Below are 20595 nucleotides of genomic sequence, written 5' to 3' on the forward strand. Positions count from 1 at the left end.
GATCAGTCTGCCACCAGTCCCACAGTTTATGTTATCCAAAACACGAAGATCCTGCATAGGTAATATAGTAACTACACGACAATCAGGGCCAGGTCTATGCATCTGCTGCAGGTCACATTATTCACATGATATTGATATAATTGATTATCTCACTGATTCGGCGCACAGTGTTGTTATCGATGTCTCCAGAGTCCTGGTAAAGAAGAGTGTTGCTGCTGTGAGAGCCTGAGCCATTTAGCCAAGAAGATTCAGGTATGATGGCATTGGCGGCCCTTAGTTCACTGTTGCCGGTGGTGAGTGTGCACTTATTGCGATGGATTTGGTTCCTCTGGGGTAGGGGCTGTGTGGTAGCGTGCGCAGATTTTATTCTGATTGCAACGCCCCAGCACAACCGCACCCCACGAGTCATCATCTGCATTCAAGGCAGCACAACAGCATTGAGGGCAGGCAGCAGCACCAGGCCCAATTTATCAGTTAATAAAGGCACGAAGGTAGTGTGACCCGGCCCGGCCCACCACGTAACCGTAAGTAAGTACTAAATAGCAGTATAGTAAATCGCTGTAGCCATAAATGCGTTGTTACTATCCGCCGACTCCCTAGCACTGACTCGAAGGCTCACACTGGGACAAACAAAATTAAGTAAGATATAAAGAATCCCTGCAACACAGACACAAAGTATACGCACAAAGCCACACACAATGCCTTACACGTCTTTAATGCGGATGCAAACAAACATGCATGACAAACATGTCCCCGCGCCCAATTACACCCTTCTTGTCGTCACCTCAGCACCCCTTCGTCGTATGCCCACCTGCGGCTCGACCCCCTCTTCGCTTGAGGTTCTCACTCTAGATGCTGCTGGCTTCAGGGTTGACTTTTCTGTCTCACAGTTGTGATACTCTCCTTCACCCCACCCAACCCAGTCATGTTACCCAGCAGGTCAGGAGTCGTGTCACCCCCGTCTCCACACAAATGGTGTGAAAGGCAATAGAGAGCAGAGGTAGAGCCGGGACTCCTCTGCATCACTTTGCTCGGCAGCAGCCTCCTTTACATCTAGTGGCCCTTCCTGTGAGGATGTCTCCTGTACCGGTCGGCCTCCTCCTGCAACCCACCTCCCCCCTTGCCCTCCTTTCCTCCTCACCAAACACACACCTCAGCAGACAACTCCTGTCGAGAGAGAGATGGGAGGGGGTGCTACCACGGATGTCCCAGAGATCTGAAAGAGATGACAATGAGCCGTCCCTATTGTGTAACTAACGTCAAATTAGATACCCCTGCTGCGAATTAAGCTAATTTTACTTTTTGCAAGAGAGAGAAAACTGTGGCAGCCATGGTGCAGGAGATAAATGACGTGAGACATTGCCATTGTAGGATGAAGAGATAGGACAGACCTGTACTGTGTGAATGGAGGACAGTGGGGTAGTTCAGTTCATTTGGCAGCCTGGCAGGACAGTATGCGAGTCCCACTATTCGGCAAGAAGGGTGGATAGTTTGAGCACCCTGGACTTTGACAGAGGATTGTGGTTTGGCCATGAATTGTTAACGTAAGGAAAGTAAGTCTGCCCAGTGTAGTGTTCCCCACTACAAGGATGCACAGACACAGACTCATATGTTATCAGTTCTTTATTCCTGCGTCTCTCTCATTCCCCGTCCCTACTCTAACTGCCCCTTCCTGTCCTGTCCCCACCTCTTCCCCTCTGCCCACCTAGCTCCGCCCACCCCAACTACTGGACTGCCAACTCTCTTACATCTCCCCCTTTCTTAACAAAACAACAGTGAATACTGGAAGTTAGTCCATTTCTTCAATTAGTCTCTTTGGAGGCTGCACGTGACGTCTGGGTCGAGCCGGTGTGGACACAATGTTCTCTACTACTGGTTCCCGCGCCGTTGAGGGTGCAGACTCAAGCTCGCCGGACTCCGGTTTGTCACGATTCTCCGGTGTAGAATCTGTGGGTGGGTACTCGTGCTTTCCAGGAGAGCATTTCTTGAAGTGTGATGCATTGCGGGTGACCCGCCGAGTTTCTGATTCGGCGGTCACCATGGTGCCCTTTTGTTGCACGATTGTGAGAGGCTCATCCTTGAAGCGACAGTCAGTCTTTTGGCATTGTTCCTGCTTGACAAACACCTTGTCACCTTCTTTGAGGGATGGTGACCTCGCCCTTCTCTTGTGGTCTGCATACTCTTTCATCCTCTCTTTGCGATGCTGGTCCGTTGCAGTCATGTCTCGGAGTTGTTGGTCCGAGAGGGGTTTCTTCAGGGCTCCTTCCCATGTTGGGATTCGATTTCTCACTGTCCTCCCAAGCATGAGGGTGGCTGGGCATTGCCCTGTTGTGGAGTGAGGGGTGGTTCGGTAGGCACAGAGGACTTCGTTCAGGGCCGACTGTAGGTCTCTCTTCTCGGCCGTGGCCTGTTGGAAGGTTCTCTTAATGGTGGACATGAACCTCTCAACGGTGCCGTTGGCTTGCGGCCAGAGTGGTGTGACCCTGCGGTGCTGGAAGTCCATTTGTTGCGCAAAGTCACTGAACTCATGCCCGTTAAAGGGGGGCCCATTATCCGTTTTGATGACTCTGGGGACGCCCTAGGTCGCGAAGACGTCTTCAAGTACCTTGAGGGTACAGGTGGCACTAGTGGATGAGACGAACTGGGCTACTGGAAATCTGGAGTATTCATCCATGATGACGATCACGTATTTCCCTGAATGTAAGGGCCCATAAAAGTCCATGGCAACCTCCTGCCACACCCCATCGGGTAATGGGGTCATCTGCAGTGGCGCAGGCGGGTTGTTGTGGCTGGTCAGTTGGCAGGGGTGACAGTCTTTCAGAGTGTCCTCGACCATCTGGTCTAGAGCTGGAAACCACACACGCTCTCTTAGTGCTCTCTTGGTGGATACAACCCCTCGATGACCCTCGTGCGCTAGGTTAACTACTCCTTGTCTCAGAGCGGCTGGAATGACTATTCTGTGGTCTCTCAGGAGGAGGCCGTCTTCAGTCACTGAGAGCTCGTCAGAGACGTGTCGGAAGGCCTGGAGTTCTTTCTTGATTTCAGGATCTTCTTCATCTTCCTGCGGGTGATACCTCCACCTGTTGGACTGTGTGCGCTTCCGTACAATCTGTAGAGTTGGGTCTTGGTTGGTTGCTTCCTTGATGGCGGGCATAGGTATGGCTGGTGGGCGAGCATGGCTGGTCACAAAATGGATGTATTCTTCCGCGATAGAAGACGCAGCCTCTGCGGATTCTCGGGGGTGGCGGGACATGTAATCAGCTGGGTTCTCCCCCTTCCCCGGTTTATGGACAATTGTGAAGGTGTACTCCTGCAGACGAAGACCCCATCGCTCGATCCTGGGGGGCATCTTGCTCTTGGGATTACCATAGATTGTGACAAGCGCCTGGTGGTCGGTGATGAGCGTGAAGTGCTTCCCGTATATGAAGATGTGGAAGTGCTCGCACGCCCACACAACCGCCAGGCTCTCCTTTTCGGGCTGTGAATACTTTCTTTCTGTATTGGTGAGGCTCCGACTGGCATATGCGATGATTCTCCGCTGTTCCGAGTCGTCGTCGTATTGAGCCAGGATGGCTCCCAGGCCCACTGGACTGGCGTCTACAGTGATCTCAGTTTTTCTCCTGGGATTGAAGTACGACAGGCAATCGGACGATTCCATGGCGCGTTTGATGTCCCTGAAAGCGCTCTCGCACTCCGGGGTCCAATTGAACGGCTGGCCAGTCTTTGTGAGGAGCCTCAGCGGATGGCTCACTGTGGCATAGTCGCGAATGTAACGAGCGCAGTAACTCGCCATCCCTAGGAAAGAGCACAGATCGTTCACATCGGCAGGACTCTTGGTGTTGTTGAGAACGGCAATTTTGTCGGGGTCCGGTTTCATGCCATTGGATGAGAAGATGTGACCGAAGAATTTCAGGGTTGACTGATGAAATTCACATTTACTTTTGTTTAGAGTCAAGTTGGCGTTCATGAGGGCATGGCAGACACGGTCAAGGGCGATGTCGTGCTCCCGTAGATCCGCGCCGTACACTAAGATGTCGTCACTGTAGTTGAGGGAGTTCGGTATGTGATGGATGATCAGACGAATCGCCTCCTGGAAAATCTCAGCAGCTGAGGACACGCCAAAGCTGAGCCGTTTGTAGCGGAAGAGGCCAAGGTGCGTGGCAAAGGTGGTGATGGAGCGAGAGCTGTCATCCAATTCGAGCTGGTGGTAGCCCTTGTTAAGGTCCAATTTGGAAAAGACTGTTGCCCCATTGAGTGCTGCAATCATGTCGCTCAAGTGTGGACCGGGATGCCTCTCCCTTTCGATAGCTGTGTTCGGCAGGCGCATGTCCACACAGAGATGGACTTTGTCGGGGGCCCCTTTTTTGGGCACAATGACCACCGGAGACACCCAGGGAGTGGGTCCCTCGGTGCGTTCGATGATATCGGCGTCTAAGAGGTCTTGCAGTTCTTGCGCCACGGCAGATTGCAGATGAAAAGGCACTCTTCGCGGATGTTGAGCTACGGGTTTGATTCTTTCATTGATGTGCAAGTGGACTTGCCGGCCTTTCAGTTTGCCCAGGCCCTGGAACAGTGATGGAAATTTCAAGGCATAGTCAGAGCTGTCATTCACGTTGAATAAGATGTGCACCTGGCGCAAGCATTCAGCAGTGGGGAGGCTCAGCAAACAGTCTGCGTCTGGTCCCTTGATGACGTGGATGACTGCCGGGACAGTGATGTCGCCATGCGTGAGGGTGGTGTCGAACTTGCCTAGGCAAGGGAGTGGCTTCCTCGACATCCAGGTGTACACCCGGACGGGTGCAAAGCGCAGGTGAGGCCTGGGAATCATGCGTTCATGTTCGGCAACTGAGATGTAGTTGAGTGACGCGCCACTGTCCATCACGAATTTGGCTGCATGACTACCCACCATGATGTCGAGCCGTGGGTAGCGTTTGAGCTGGTCGTTGTCGGCGATGTTGACGTACTCCGTGGTGAAGGAAGATCGCCTTGATGAGGAGGATCTGGAGTCTCTTGAGGGAGAGCGACGATCCCATATGGAGCGTCTGGAGTCGTGGCTGGAGTGAGAGGATGCAGGAGAACGGGCGGGTTGATCCTGAACGGCTCTGACGTGGTACCGTTTGGTTTCAGATCTCGAGGGTCTATGTTGACTGGTCCGTCTGTCCCGGTCACCTCGTTTCTCTCTGTAGTAATCACTGCACATGGCCTCATGCCACATTTGCGGCAGCGTTGGCCCATAGCAGGGCAAGAGTCAATGTGGGGGTAGTCATACCCACATCTGAAGCATCGCCTCGAGCGTTCAGGCCGTCGATCTCTTCTCTCAGGTCTTTTGTTCTGTGGTCCGATCGACGTCTGGGTGAGAATCTGGATCTGCGTGACCTGTCACGCGGGTTGCCACGATGTTCCTGTCTTCCATGTTGTCGGTCAGAGACACGGTATGTATGTTCGCGGCTGGCGGTGGGTTTAACTTCGATGTCCGCCGCGTTTTCTTCGGCCTGGTCATAGAGCCGGGAGTTTTCTTCAATTTCAGCGAGCTCTTGCGGTTTTCTCAACAGTCGACGTCTCAGCGACTCCGAGTGACACCCCGAAATTATTCGAGACTTGATAGCCGCATCGGGCGAGAAATTTGCAAAGTCACAGTATTAGGACTGACGTCGCAGTCGATGAATGAAAGCATTCAGTGGTTCGTCTTTGTCCTGGCACAGTTGGTGGAACTTGTGTCGCTCATAATCAACATTCCTTTTATGTAGAAAGCGGTTGTTCAGCACGCCTTTCACTTTGTCAAAGGTATTACCTTCATCAGTTGGAATCTCTCGTACGATCTTGCTGATCTCGCGTCCTCCTAGGTTGCGAAGGGTTATTATTTTGTCTTTGTCCGAGTCTATCTTGGACCCTTCAAGGTAGTCCTCAAGGTCTTCCAGCCATTCCTGCCACTTCAGGCCCATGCTGCTCCCTGTCGTGACGGTCAATGGTTCCGGTGCCCTCAAATGCGTTCCTCCCTTGACTTCCCTTTGCGCGGGAGGGTTAGACATCCTGACGGTGAATTGACAGTGCTTGTTTGACTTCCGTTATGGTTACTGGCGTTTGTCTCCCAATTGTCTCCTACAGCTGCCGGTGCTTGTTTGTTACTTGCAGCCCAGGTGCACTTGGTGAGGTTCGCTGGGCTATCTTGTTCCGATTTGTCAGTTTGCGCTGCCAGTGCTTGTTTCTTTACTTTGCCTGACTTAAAGATGGCCGCCGCCCATTCATATAGGGTCTGTCCTTCAAGTCGCCTGACCTCAAGATGGCCGCCCCCTCTATAGCCCACGAGGTTTTCTCTCCCTTAGGCACACATACACACGGTGCTGCTGGACTCACAATTGGGCTGTGGCTGGTCTTCACTCTTCTGGCGGGGCTTGGTGAGTTTGGTCCGCTGTGTGTGACTCGCTGGCCTCACGCGCCGCGTATCAAGCGGCTGTACTTTCCTTCTGCCGGCAGTTGCAGTGCTGGCGTCATGCACTCTGCCACACGCGCTTGGGGCTCTTCTCCCGCCCTCACGGCGCTGCGGGCGTGCTGGGGCAGTGTCGGAACGAGCCTCCGACCCTCGCTAGGCTCTGGCGCGCTTCTAGTTTTCGCGCAACCAGCGCTGCCGGCGCTCTCACTTGGCGCCTCTTCCTGGGCTCTGCAGCGCTCACTCTCAGTGCTCCTTCATGTGGCGCTTCGGCGTTTGCCCACGTCGCTGCTTTCTTTCCTCGACCCTCCTCCGCTGTGGAGGGGAGATCAGGCCGCTCCTGGGGGGGCTCGTTGTCGGCGCCGCAGGGTCTCGGCTGCAGCGGAGCTCTGTATGCTCCACGCTGCGGGACGGGGCACTCTCGGGTGGGTTTCTGCTTCATCCCACCCTCGTCGCCAGTTGTAGTGTTCCCCACTACAAGGATGCACAGACACAGACTCATATGTTATCAGCTCTTTATTCCTGCGTCTCTCTCATTCCCCGTCCCTACTCTAACTGCCCCTTCCTGTCCTGTCCCCACCTCTTCCCCTCTGCCCACCTAGCTCCGCCCACCCCAACTACTGGACTGCCAACTCTCTTACACCCAGTAGCATAGTTTCCATTTGAGCACCATGTGCAGTGGCACCTGGCTGAAGGGGACCACTGAACCCTCATCATTGCTCTGTTTTATAATTTAAACAACAGCCAGGAGGCGTATTTCCTTGCTTGCGCTTGGGTCCGTGACGCATTGTCCACGCTACAGGGTTTTCGTCTGTGACAGAAGAGATAGGGACATGCTGAAATGTGACACACAGAGAGGCCCTTACCGTCTGAAGGAACACTAGACAGCCTTGGTATCTGGCAGAGAGAACAGGAATACACTCGTATTACTCAATAGAAAAAAAATACAAAAGAAAGTCCTGTACTTTGGCAGGCGGGAAAGCGAGGCAATCGTACATCTGCCCACAGCCTTTGGCGTAGCTTGGGCTGCCAACGAGCCTCTTGGTGTGGCACTGCACCAGAGCCTGTGTGTAAATTAAGATTTTCTTGCGCCAGCCCAGTGCGCAAACATTATTTGCTCGCACTAGTTCATGTAATGGATGATTACTGAGGCTGCGTTCGGTCGGCACATCTCTTACCATATTACCACCTTTTTATGGGAACAAGATTCTCGACGTAGTGAAATGTGTCACACATTTGTTGTGCTGATGATGTCGTCTGTTTTTTTGTGCTGCTTTATTGCAGTGTGATTTGTGTTACATGGGCGCGATGGAGACCTGTGCAGCCTCTGCGGCACATCGGGCCCCACCATGACCTAAAAGTATGTGAATTGCATTGCATTGCAAACTATAAAATGGGGCGCAAAAAGTTTTGCGCAGTTTGTTCCTTTCATGTAGTTTTGTCATGTGATTTAGGATTAGCTTTCATGGATATTACCTTGCCAGCCAGCAGTGTTTGCTCAGTGAAGAGCACATTTCTAGGGGATCCATCAAAGGTCTGCTATGATGAGTGATCTGTAAGGAAACCTTTTCCCACTGCGGCTTGCAAAGTATATTAAGGAACGGTCGAACAGCTTTCTACATTACCGACAAGTTATCCTAACTCGAGCAAACTTAAACCACGTATTGCTGTAATATTCCAGTTAATAGTTTTCTAATTACTTTCAAATTCATAAATTGAATAGGAACAGATGTATACGTGTATACGTGACCATTTCACACACTGTGTGTTTATAATTCTGATCACGTGTTTAATTCCACTTTCATGACCTCTGCTTACACTTTTCATAATTCGAACAACCTTTGCTGCTCATTATACTGGTGCGCAGTTGTTGGGAGCTTGTTTTCAGCAGGTAGAAACAGGAGGTGTGCTAACATTTCAGGTGAAGAAAAAGTTCCATGCAGATTGCATTGTGACATTCCTGTCGTCTGATTAAGTAAGCTGTAGCCAAACACAAACTATAGTTAGACTAAGGGTAGGAGCACTAGCACTGACAGGGGTTGTCGCTGCAAGCAGTCATTTAGCATCTGCTGAATCTGAAAATGCACAATTGTGGCTCAAAGAGGTAATGTGGGGCTGGAGCATAGCCAGTAAGACTGAGAGAAGGTTTTCTACTTGTCAAGAGCATCAGACCAGAAAGGAGTGATATAAGAGCATCAGCATCTGATGAACTTAGAAACACATGGGACTTAAACTGCGGCCTAATATTCCAGTGAACAAGCCTGGCCTCGTCAAGTGAGTATGCCTGTTACAGACTTGGTCAGTGCACAGATAAAGCCCCTTTCCCTTGGGCAGTGACCTCACACCTGCTATGGAGGCAGCACACTAGTGAAAGAAATGGATCAGCTGACTAAAGTAGCTGTTTCACTATTTACAATGCAATAGCAAAATGGCCTGTTGTGCCCGCACCTGCCTGGAGTGGGATGTCTGGGGTATCCACGGTACCTTCGTATGGTACCTCAGTATTGTCCTTTCCCCAAATCAGCACATAGAGCACTGGAATTGTCTCTTTTCAATGCATTAGTGATTTTAGCTGGTTTATCCCAAAATTGTGCTTTAGTTTAAATGCACTTTTGATTTAATCTTTTTCCAAATTTTCACAGGGCGGGGGAACCTCCTATCAAACGCTTACCATAGGGAAGGTTCCCTTGCTGAAATTCAGATCGGGTATTACATCTGACTTTTAGCAGTGCCAGTTGAGGATGAGGATGGAGCTAATAGAGTAAGTGGGAGTAGCCAGTGGAGGAAGTGGGTGGGGTCAGAGAAAAGTAGGTGTGGCCTCCGACAAACATTTGAGCACCTGCACTTCATATTTTACATATTAAGCACTGCACCCACACACTACACCACTGCAGCCACAATGACTGGAATAGCAGGATTATGTGAGGCCCCGTTCTCAAATGGACACCAAGAAAAAAAACATGTAACATGAAAAATAAACAAGCCAATTTATTTATTTATTTATTTATTATTTATTTAAGAGGTTTTATATAGCTCTAGCCAGACCAGAAGGTATCGGAGCGCTTTACAGCATATAGGGGGAAAAAACACATAAAAGAGGCGCAAGAAACTGTAAGTGATCAAAAGTTCCAGTGTGCTGTGCGTCCGAGGAGCACATTGAGGTAGAGTGGTTCCGAGGTAGTTTCGATGCGTGGGTAAAGTCCTGAGCTCGGTCTCCACCGGGAGTGGAGGAGAATAGGGGGCATGGATGAGGTGGGGGGTGTTGGAGCAATTGCCTGTTGGCAGCAGGGTGTCGGCTTGTGCGCTTAGGAGTTCAGTTTGGGAAGGCACGGTTGAGGTATAAGTCTTTTAAGAGTCTTTTGAATTTTATGAAGGAGGGAATAGGCCTGATGTCAACCTGGATGGAGTTCCAGATTTTGGGTGCGTTTCCTGCGAAGGAACGAGCTGCAGTTTTTTGTTTGCGTCTTTTCAAAGGGATTAGTAGGAGGGTGTTGGAGCTTCTAAGGTTTCTTGACTGGCTGGCTTTCTTGAGCTTTGAGGCCAGGTATTCCGGTTTCCCTATGTGTAAAGATTTGTGAGTAAGGCAGGCAGTTCTGAAGCTGGCGCGCATTTCCACTGGGAGCCATTTTAGTTCTCTGAGTGCAGAAGATAGGTGGTCGTATTTTTTGACTCTAGTGACTATTTTGGCAGCAGCATTGAGAGTTGTTTTGAGTGGGGCTAGGCGGGAGAGAGAGGTATACCGGAGAGAACTGCGTTCCCATAGTCCAGTCTAGATAACACCATCTGTGAAATGTTTTACATTTCATTGCCTAGTTTACCTGTCCTTTCACAAAATACTATACTCTAAATGTGAACACCATTATTAAATTAATGCATTTGTCTATCCTTTTGATTGGATACTTTACCTCGAATAAAATAGTCTAGTCCATATATGACATATACAAAAAACAAAAACGAATGCTAATTCTGTGTCTCGATTTAATCAGGGGCTGGGAATTCTTTATACACGATTCCCAATGTACACAGCCTATACCACACATTTATTACAAATTAATTTTGCAAACGCAATACTTCAGGAACCTGAGTGTGCAACTTATAAATAAAGAATAAACTTAGAAATGGGCTCACCTTCGGGGATGCATTGTCCGAGAACGAACTTGTAGCCTCTGCAGCATTTTTTTCTGAAATAAAAAAGTACTTTTTAAAAAGAGCGATTTCCATTGGGGTGTAAATTCTGCAAAACAATTGAAAAAATGTAATCATTGTATAGATAGTCAACGTTCTGCATCTATATTGGTGTGGATTGTCTGTCTGGGGATGAGACACTGGAGAAGCTCAAGCGGGCACAGAAGGAAGTGTGAACAAGCATTCTGTAGGATTTTGTAAATATAGATATCTCAGCGTACGGAAGTTAACTTCTAGGCGCATGTTTACTTATAAAGTTGACAGTGCATAAGCATTGCTGAGGGCATGAGCTCATCATTTCATTTGACAAATATCATGAACCAAGTCAACAAATTCCACTGATACTACAAGATAAGAGGCCAGGGGTTAGGAATCTGGTTCACTCACCTGCGCCTCTAGCCCTGAGGTCAATCCCTATTCCTACAGCCTAGGGCCTGCCAACCAATATTTCCTGGCCAACAAAATGCGTACCCTCACATTTTAGAAAATAAAATCATGAAACCAAGTTAGCCGCAGTTAGAGAAAAAAACTGTTCTAAGGAAAAAAAAACTTGTTACACACTCATTAACGTAAACTAAACGTTACTCACGTTACTCATCTTACAGTTTCACTAGTTCCCTTTAGACATGCTTTTTGGTGTGAATAATAGGAATTACTGCCATCTATTTAGTCTCGTTGTCTAAATAGACCTTCTAGAGTCGTAGGGGTCGAGATTGTCAAACATCAACTGCCCCTCCACCTGATTGGACGTGTTCACCCATAAATCGCTTTCATTAAAAAGGGCACTCATACCTGTCAACTCACAGGGTGCCACCGTGTGACACACCATATCGGCTGGAACATGTAGGATCAGTGGGTCACTGGTCCCATCCTTGGGTGCACACTATAATTCCTCTATGATTCACAGAGGTTCCACACTTAGTTCATTGTTAATTGTTCGTATTTATTTTTCTCAAAAAGCATATTTTGTTAGATGAATTATTCCATTCTCAACATATTGACTTTATCCTTTGCGTCAATCCAATGCATTTCCGGGCTATTAACTGCCCCTTCATCAGGGAAAAGGTACTGTAACAAAGTTAGATAAAAGAGGTATAAGCGATAATGAATAGGAATGTTATGGTGTGTGATATAGGGAGGATACTAAAGGGTGTAAGGGGGGGAATGGTGTTTGTGGTTTAAAAGGTCACCTTAACAAACTTTTTCGACCCGTGTTAAAAACATAATCATGCTTTCAATATGGCTTACGTGCGCTGAAGATAGTCAAGATGCACCAGTCTGCTGGAAAGTAAAAGGTGCGTTTCGTAAGTCTGAGTTTAAATCAATTGAAATCAATCATGTGGTTGTCCTTCATGCGGTGCACTAACCTGGTGAAATGGAAGCTTAAAGTTCAATGTTGATCCGCTCGTGAACGCCGGTCAGGACGGAGACGTCTGCTGCCGCGTTTGATCAGTTACGTGTGTTGCGGTCACGTGGGTGATAGACAAGGAAAACAGACTCGCGTTTACAGTCTGAGTTCGGGTGCTGTGATAGACGTATGGAAATTGGACCCGTGGAATTAAAGGATAGAAATCAGAGTGTTGGGGGATTCATGCAGTGCCCGGAAGGGTTAAATAAAATGCTAATAAAGTTGGTGTGGTTAATGTTGGAAATGGATTTCTAAAGTGCCGAGTGGGTGGGTATTAGTAAACACGCAAAAAACTAATTGGCCAGGAAAGTAAAAATCATTACATACATGAGGATTAAATTTATAATACAGTACATATGATGTATAACGGCAGGAAGCCTGTTAAGGCTCCATTGGCAACACTTATAGGTAGCAAGAAAGTTCGATTCTATCATTAAGGCCCATTGGCTTCTGTGTAGATAGTCTTTGGATCCAGGTATTTTCTCGTTGAAGAAGGTATTTGGTATTATCTCTTCCTTCAATTTTGGCAACAGTTTCCAATATAATGAATTTTAATTGAGAAATGTTATGTTTTAGTTCTTCAAAATGCGTGGCAATCGTGGATTTGCTGTTTTTCAATCTTATATTGGACTTGTGTTCTGTTAATCTGATTTTAATTTTTCTTTCGGTCTTGCCGATGTAGAGTTTCCCGCAGGGACATTTGAGGGCATAGATTATGTTGCTAGAATCACATGTCGCATTAACATGAAGTTTGATTGTGTTGCCCTTCATGGGGTGATTGATTGTATTGCCCTTTATAATGCTATTGCAGTTCCCGCAATTAAGACAAGGTTTGGTGCCAGTATATTTGACAGTCACAATGGGTTTGTGTTGAACTAGTTCACCTAAGTTTTGAGCTCTGGTGAATGCAAATAGTGGAGGTTCCAAAAAGATCTGGTTAAAATCCGGTTCCAAATTAAGTAGTGACCAATGTTGGTGTATAGTTCGTTTGAATTTCACGGTGGCTGTGGAATATTTGGAAACTACCACAATACGTGTCTGTTGTTTTTTGAAGCCAGGTTGTAGGAGTTTTTGTCGATCAATGTTCAAAATTTTCTGTTTTGATTCTTCAAGGAGGTTCGGTGGATATCCTCTATCCTTGAATTTGGTGACAATTTGTTCAATTCTCTGTGTGGATTTTACAGGATTTGATACAATCCTTTTAGCTCTGGCCATTTGTGAAAATGGAAGGTATCTTTTTAGATTTGGTTCATGAAAGCTCGTATAGTGGAGCATATTGTTTCTGTCGGTGGGCTTCACAAACAAGTCTGTCTCAAATCCCTGTTGGGTGATGGATACTCTGACGTCTAGAAAATTAATGCTCTCTTCCGATATTTCCCACGTGATTTGTATCCGTTCATCAATGTTATTGAACTGTGTCAATAATTCTTGTAATTTTTCGCTGGAATTCTTCCACACAATGAAGATGTCATCGATGTATCGTGTTAGTAGCACTAGGTTGTCTGTCCATTCTGGTTTTTTGAAGATGTGCGTTTCTTCATATTGTTCCATGAAAAGATTGGCATATACCGGCGCCGCAGAGTTGCCCATGGCCATGCCTTCTAGTTGTTGATACCATGTTTCTTGGTGTTTAAAGTAACTTTGGTATAAAGTAAAGAGCATGAGTTCCATCAAGAATGCTTGGAAATGACTGTCTATGGTAGAATTCAGTAAAGTTTTTTCGATGGCTTCTATGCCCAGAGAGTGTGGTATGGAGGTGTAAAGGGATCGTACGTCCGCAGTGCATAGAATCAGTTTATCCTCAGGATTGATTTGCAGATTATTCAATTTGGAAATGAAGTCTGTAGTGTCTTTTGTGTAGGTTCTCATTGATTGTACTGCTGGTTGGAGGTATTTATCTAGTACTTGTCCAATCGGTTCATGGATGCTTCCACATGTTGAGACTATTGGTCTCATGGGGGGGTCCATGAGGTTTTTATGAATTTTGGGTACCATTCTCAAGGTAGGGCTCTTTGGGTTAGTCTTGATAAGAAAGTTCTTGGTCCTATCGTTTATAGTTCCGTTATCGTGTGCTTTGTCAATGATGTTTTTCAAGGTGGTCATGAACTCCAATGTGGGGTTCTTTTCCAGTTTCATGTATGTTTGGGTGTCAGTAATGTGCTCCATTATTTTGGATTCATACATGTTATGGTCCATGATCACTAGGGCTCCCCCTTTGTCCGCTTTTGTGCAAGTTATCTGGTTGTTTCTTGATATCTTCTTTAATGTATCAAAGTCTTTTTGAGTGATGTTTCTCGTGTGTTTTTTATCATGTTTGATGTTAGTTAGATCTTGTTTAACTATGTTCTCGAATAAATCCAAGGTTTTGTGGCTAATTGGAGGTTGGAAAGTACTATGTGGTCTTAATCCAAGTAGTTGGTCCTCCTGTTGATTAGATTGTTTGGGTAGTACATTTTCAAAAAAGTGACACAAGCGTAGTTTGCGCATTAGCTTAAAAAAGCTGACTTCTAATTCCAGGCTGTTGGTATTAGTCGTGGGTACAAACGATGTGCCTTTTTGTAGTAATCGCTCTTCACTTTTGGTAAGTGGGTATTTACTGATGTTAATCACTAGTTGTTCTGTGTCGTTTTCTTTGGTTTCTTCTCCTTGGTGGATGCTGTCACGCTCCTCGTGGTAGGTGGTTCTATTTCCTTGTCTTTTTCTTTTGTTCTTTCCTCTCCGGGGTCTCCTTGTTGGGCTTGGCCCTGTCCTAAAAAACCAACTACTTGGATTAAGACCACATAGTACTTTCCAACCTCCAATTAGCCACAAAACCTTGGATTTATTCGAGAACATAGTTAAACAAGATCTAACTAACATCAAACATGATAAAAAACACACGAGAAACATCACTCAAAAAGACTTTGATACATTAAAGAAGATATCAAGAAACAACCAGATAACTTGCACAAAAGCGGACAAAGGGGGAGCCCTAGTGATCATGGACCATAACATGTATGAATCCAAAATAATGGAGCACATTACTGACACCCAAACATACATGAAACTGGAAAAGAACCCCACATTGGAGTTCATGACCACCTTGAAAAACATCATTGACAAAGCACACGATAACGGAACTATAAACGATAGGACCAAGAACTTTCTTATCAAGACTAACCCCAAGAGCCCTACCTTGAGAATGGTACCCAAAATTCATAAAAACCTCATGGACCCCCCCATGAGACCAATAGTCTCAACATGTGGAAGCATCCATGAACCGATTGGACAAGTACTAGATAAATACCTCCAACCAGCAGTACAATCAATGAGAACCTACACAAAAGACACTACAGACTTCATTTCCAAATTGAATAATCTGCATATCAATCCTGAGGATAAACTGATTCTATGCACTGCGGACGTACGATCCCTTTACACCTCCATACCACACTCTCTGGGCATAGAAGCCATCGAAAAAACTTTACTGAATTCTACCATAGACAGTCAATTCCAAGCATTCTTGATGTAACTCATGCTCTTTACTTTATACCAAAGTTACTTTAAACACCAAGAAACATGGTATCAACAACTAGTGGGCATGGCCATGGGCAACTCTGCGGCGCCGGTATACGCCAATCTTTTCATGGAACAATATGAAGAAACGCACATCTTGGAAAAACCAGAATGGACAGACAACCTAGTGCTAATAACACGATACATCGATGACATCTTCATTGTGTGGAAGAATTCCCGCGAAAAATTACAAGAATTATTGACACAGTTCAATAACATTGATGAACGGATACAAATCACGTGGGAAATATCGGAAGAGAGCATTAATTTTCTAGACGTCAGAGTATCCATCACCCAACAGGGATTTGAGACAGACTTGTTTGTGAAGCCCACCGACAGAAACAATATGCTCCACTATACGAGCTTTCATGAACCAAATCTAAAAAGATACCTTCCATTTTCACAAATGGCCAGAGCTAAAAGGATTGTATCAAATCCTGTAAAATCCACACAGAGAATTGAACAAATTGTCACCAAATTCAAGGATAGAGGATATCCACCGAACCTCCTTGAAGAATCAAAACAGAAAATTTTGAACATTGATCGACAAAAACTCCTACAACCTGGCTTCAAAAAACAACAGACACGTATTGTGGTAGTTTCCAAATATTCCACAGCCACCGTGAAATTCAAACGAACTATACACCAACATTGGTCACTACTTAATTTGGAACCGGATTTTAACCAGATCTTTTTGGAACCTCCACTATTTGCATTCACCAGAGCTCAAAACTTAGGTGATCTAGTTCAACACAAACCCATTGTGACTGTCAAATATACTGGCACCAAACCTTGTCTTAATTGCGGGAACTGTGAGGTTCCGTGACGATTGTAAGTGATGCTTCCAACTCGCACGAATATGGTCGAGTCTGGTATCTACGAACCGCAAATGATGAGTTTAGTGGGTGTGCGCAGTTTCGCTGTGCTAACCTAAACCGTTTGTCTGTTTCGTGGGTTTATACATCTGTACCCACGGGTTCCATCTTAGATATGACATCCATTTTGTCTCTTGCCCTCAAGTAGCCAGCGAACGGACGCTGTCCGCTTCGCGACCCTGGGATTCCCAAGACTCTTGCGGAAGACACATTTCCTTTGAAAGTGTCTTTATGATGAGGGGGATGATACTGTAAGGCAGATGGCCCCGCTCGAGGCTCATCTTGCCATGCCGGACTGTTGTCTCAGCCGTGCATCTCATTAGGCACGTCCCTTTGATGCCTGTAGCTCGTGTTTCCCGATACCACCCCCTTTTACACCCTTTCCGATCTCCCCACTGTTTCTGCCTTCCTCTGCACCTGTCCTTGTTCCTTCTCCGATCTGTTTACTGTCGATTGGAATGTACTAATGGTGGGAAGATGGGTTTTTACAGTTGGGAACCACGAATGTTTCTGTACTTATGTTCTGGACCTTGAATGCATCAAAGCGACCCCTCTCGGGGATAATTATGGGAACCAAGTTGTAAACTTTTGTGTACCATGTTAACCTATAAGAGAAATGTGTATAAAAAGGAGCGATCCACAGTAGCAAATTGAAGCAGATCCCGAAAACATACCCGTTGTGTACTTCTCGTGAATTCTGTGTTCCCTGCAGTAAATAAACCTCGAATCTTTGACGCCGAAGGAAGTGTCCCGTGTCTCTGTCATTTGTACGCCGGAACAATAGTAAGGAAATCTTTACGATTGTAAAAAGTTTTGTATCTCCCTGTGCATCACAACCTCTGCTACCTGCTTCGAAGGAATGGTGTGAAGAACTATCTGAGTTTTTTATTGAAAAAATTGTTAAAATTCAGGAAGATCTGCAAAATGTTTGTAATGGCCCCACATCGTCTCTAACTACTTTGCTTCCTTCAATGCCTCCACGCACTGAGCAACTGGCTACATTCACTCCCCAACTAAAATCTGATATTACTTCTACAGTTGCTGCTCTAAAATCAGGATCTCCTTCTGACCCCTGCCCGGCTAGAGTATTTGCGGGTTTAGCGGAAACAGTGGGAAATGAGGTTACCCAGCTCATCAACCTTTCGCTTCTTACGGCTACTGTCCCCGCTTGCTGGAAGCAAGCAAAATTGCTCCCATTGCTAAAAAAAAATGGATTAGATCCGGCTACGCCGTCTAATTATCGGCCTATATCTTTGCTCCCAGCTCTTGCAAAAATCTGTGAAAAGACTGTCTTTAAGCAGCTGGATAAATTTGTTGAATCAACAGAGGCCCTACATCCAGCTCAATCTGGCTTCCGGGCCTCCTATAGTACCGAGACGGCCTTGGTCGAAATCTCGGAAGCTATTCGGGAGTGTCTTGACGAAGGTGGCAGAGCGGCCCTGATTTTATTAGACCTCTCTGCTGCCTTCGATACGGTGCCTCACTCCCTATTACTCGCCAGACTAGCCGATATTGGTGTTATTGGCCCTGCATTTGACTGGCTGACTTCATTCTTAAATAACCGTACTCAACAAATTTGGCTGCCTCCATTTGCCTCCACTCCTAAACAACTTTCTACAGGTGTTCCCCAGGGGTCCATTTTAAGCCCCTTACTTTTTAATATTTACCTTACCCCTTTGATTTACCTTGCTGAACAATTAGGGGCTAAAATTATGGCGTACGCCGACGACACACAGCTTTTGTTTACCTGGCCTAAAGATAATTTAGATACGTCGGCTGCCCAACTCTGTTTGTCCTCTGTATTTCAATGGCTTGCACACGCACAACTAAAATGCAATGAAAGTAAATCCGAGATCCTGCTGTACGGCTCTTTTCCTGAGGATTTTAGTGAGCGTCTCTGGCCTGCTGACCTCCCCCCTCCAAAAGCCACATCTGGCCCAGTGAAAAACTTAGGAGTCTGGTTCGGTAAGAACCTTAAGTTCGAGGACCACATAAAGAAACTTACGGGGGTTTGTTTTGCCACCCTAAAAACTTTACGTAGGTTCTTTCCCTTCCTACCAAAAGAAGCTAAAGAGACGGTCATTCGTGCCTTAGTTCTCTCTAGGTTGGACTACTCGAATGGACTGTTCTGCGGATTGCCGGCATACCTGATTCACCGCCTTCAGGTCATTCAGAACGCCGCCGCCAGACTTTTGTTTAATGCACCTAGGCGCTCCAGTGCCCGTCCCCTGCTATGTGCTCTCCGCTGGCTCCCGGTTGCCCACAGGATTCTGTTTAAAATTCTAGTGTTGGCCTACCGAGCTATTTATCAAACTGGCCCTGTCTATTTGAGGAAAAGGTTCTGTTTGTATGTCCCTAATCGCCCTCTGCGATCGGCCAACATGTGCCAGATGTCCGTTCCCAAATTTAAATATTGCAGACTTGGCGGCCAATCAATCTCAGTAAGAGCAGCAAAATCCTGGAATGCCCTTCCCCTCCACTTAAAAACTGCATCATCTCTCAGTGCTTTTAAGAAAGGACTAAAAACTCACCTTTTTAATATCAAAGTCTAAATTTTCTTTTTCTGTTTCTAGATATTTGTCCTCACCCATTCTGTTCTGCCTTCATCGCGCCAGGATACTATTTTTTAGTAATAGAGCGCGCTATAAAAGCCTTTAATAATAATAATAATAATAATAATAATAATAAATAATAACAGGTTACCCACGAAGGTTTCAGGTGTTGTCCCCTGGCACCGCTGGGTCTTAAATAACCCAGTCCTTCAGTTGGCGCCCAACATGGGGCTGCATCAGTGGTACCGGTCCAAGCCCGACGATCGTGATGAACTTCGTGTGAAATCTCCGAGGGAAGGTGCACTCCGCTTCATCGATCCTGTTGTCGAAACAAGTGGCCGACGACTTTTCCCGCGAAGATTCCCGCCTCCTGACGGCTGCGACGGACTGCTGCCCTGACTGTAGACCTGTTTTGGCGCCTGGCGTAGACCTTGGTACAGCGAGACGATTGACGGGCCTTCCTGGTGACGCCATTGATCTTTGAGTTAAGTATTTGTGGGTCGCTCCCAGAGTCCTTGGTTGTGGTTGCTTAGTTGTTGCATGGTTCCATTGCATTTGTGGTTCTTCGTACTTGGTTCTTTGTTGTGATATTTGACGACTGCAGCCGCCAAAAACCGAGGGTTTTTGCTCTTTGCTGGGACTTGGTAAATCCCGTAACCCTTGAAGTTTGTGAAACTTGGCTAGTGTGCAAGATGCCTGGTCGTAGTACTTTGTTCAGTTGTTTCAGACGTTGTGGCACGGATTCCCGGCTGGAGGACTCGTGTCCGATACCTCCGGTTGGAACTCCCACTTATGAGCTCTATAGTAAGCACGGGCTAGGCTCGATTACCTTTAATGAATATTGGATTCGCTATACTAAAAAAGACGGTGTCCTTAGTTGGCCACCTCATGGTAGTTTTGAGACCCCGATTTTAGATAACCTCGAGGCTAAATTGTTTAAGAAAAAGTCAAGGCCGGCCATGTTTGATGCCTTTCGGTTGTGGCGTAAAGAAGCCCGACAGAAAGAGATCAGACAGACTAAACGTAATCAGAGAGATGGTGTTGCTACTATTGTAAAGAAAGCAGAGCAGTTTCAGCGTGATAAGGAGGATAAGGAAAAGGAAGTTTTTGACAGGCTTCAGCGTATGACTATAGATAAATGTTATCCCGCTCTGCCCACGGAGTCGGATAAGAAGGAGGAATTAGTTGAGGATCCTTTAATGTCCTATCTTATGAAGTCACCACCTCCGTACGCACAGGTACCGCAGTTCCTGTGGTTCCTCCTGTACCTGCTCCTGTACCTGCTCCTCAACCTGTTCTTCCGACTGTTCCTGCTCCCTTGCCTGTTGTCGTTCCTACTGCTCCTCTGCCTGTACTTCCACATACTCCTGCTCCCGCTACTGCTCCTGTTCTACTTACTCCTACTGCTTCTTCTGTTTCTACTCCTTCTCTTGTTTCTACTCTATCGTATACTTCTCCAACTACTCGACGTCGTACCCCTTCAATGGCTGCTAACTTTTTCAATTCTCTTGGACCTATTCTTGAGTCCGTTGATTCGGACGGTCCACAAAGACGTAGTCAGCTTCCCGGTAATAGGGAACGTGCTGCGCTGTA

The 20595-nt window shown here is 46.6% G+C and overlaps 1 protein-coding gene across 1 annotated transcript in view; it reads right to left on the reverse strand.

The window, feature by feature from the left end:
• Nucleotides 1-20595, reverse strand: part of CCBE1 (collagen and calcium binding EGF domains 1) — an 824981-nt gene that overhangs the window by 119998 nt on the left and 684388 nt on the right. The window contains exon 3 of the mRNA XM_086960489.1: nt 10556-10608. Coding sequence (XP_086816615.1) covers nt 10556-10608 — 53 coding nt within the window. The remainder of the gene's footprint in view (nt 1-10555; nt 10609-20595) is intronic.

Source organism: Lissotriton vulgaris, chromosome 3_1, assembly GCF_964263255.1.
Source record: "Lissotriton vulgaris chromosome 3_1, aLisVul1.2, whole genome shotgun sequence".
Taxonomy (NCBI): domain Eukaryota; kingdom Metazoa; phylum Chordata; class Amphibia; order Caudata; family Salamandridae; genus Lissotriton; species Lissotriton vulgaris.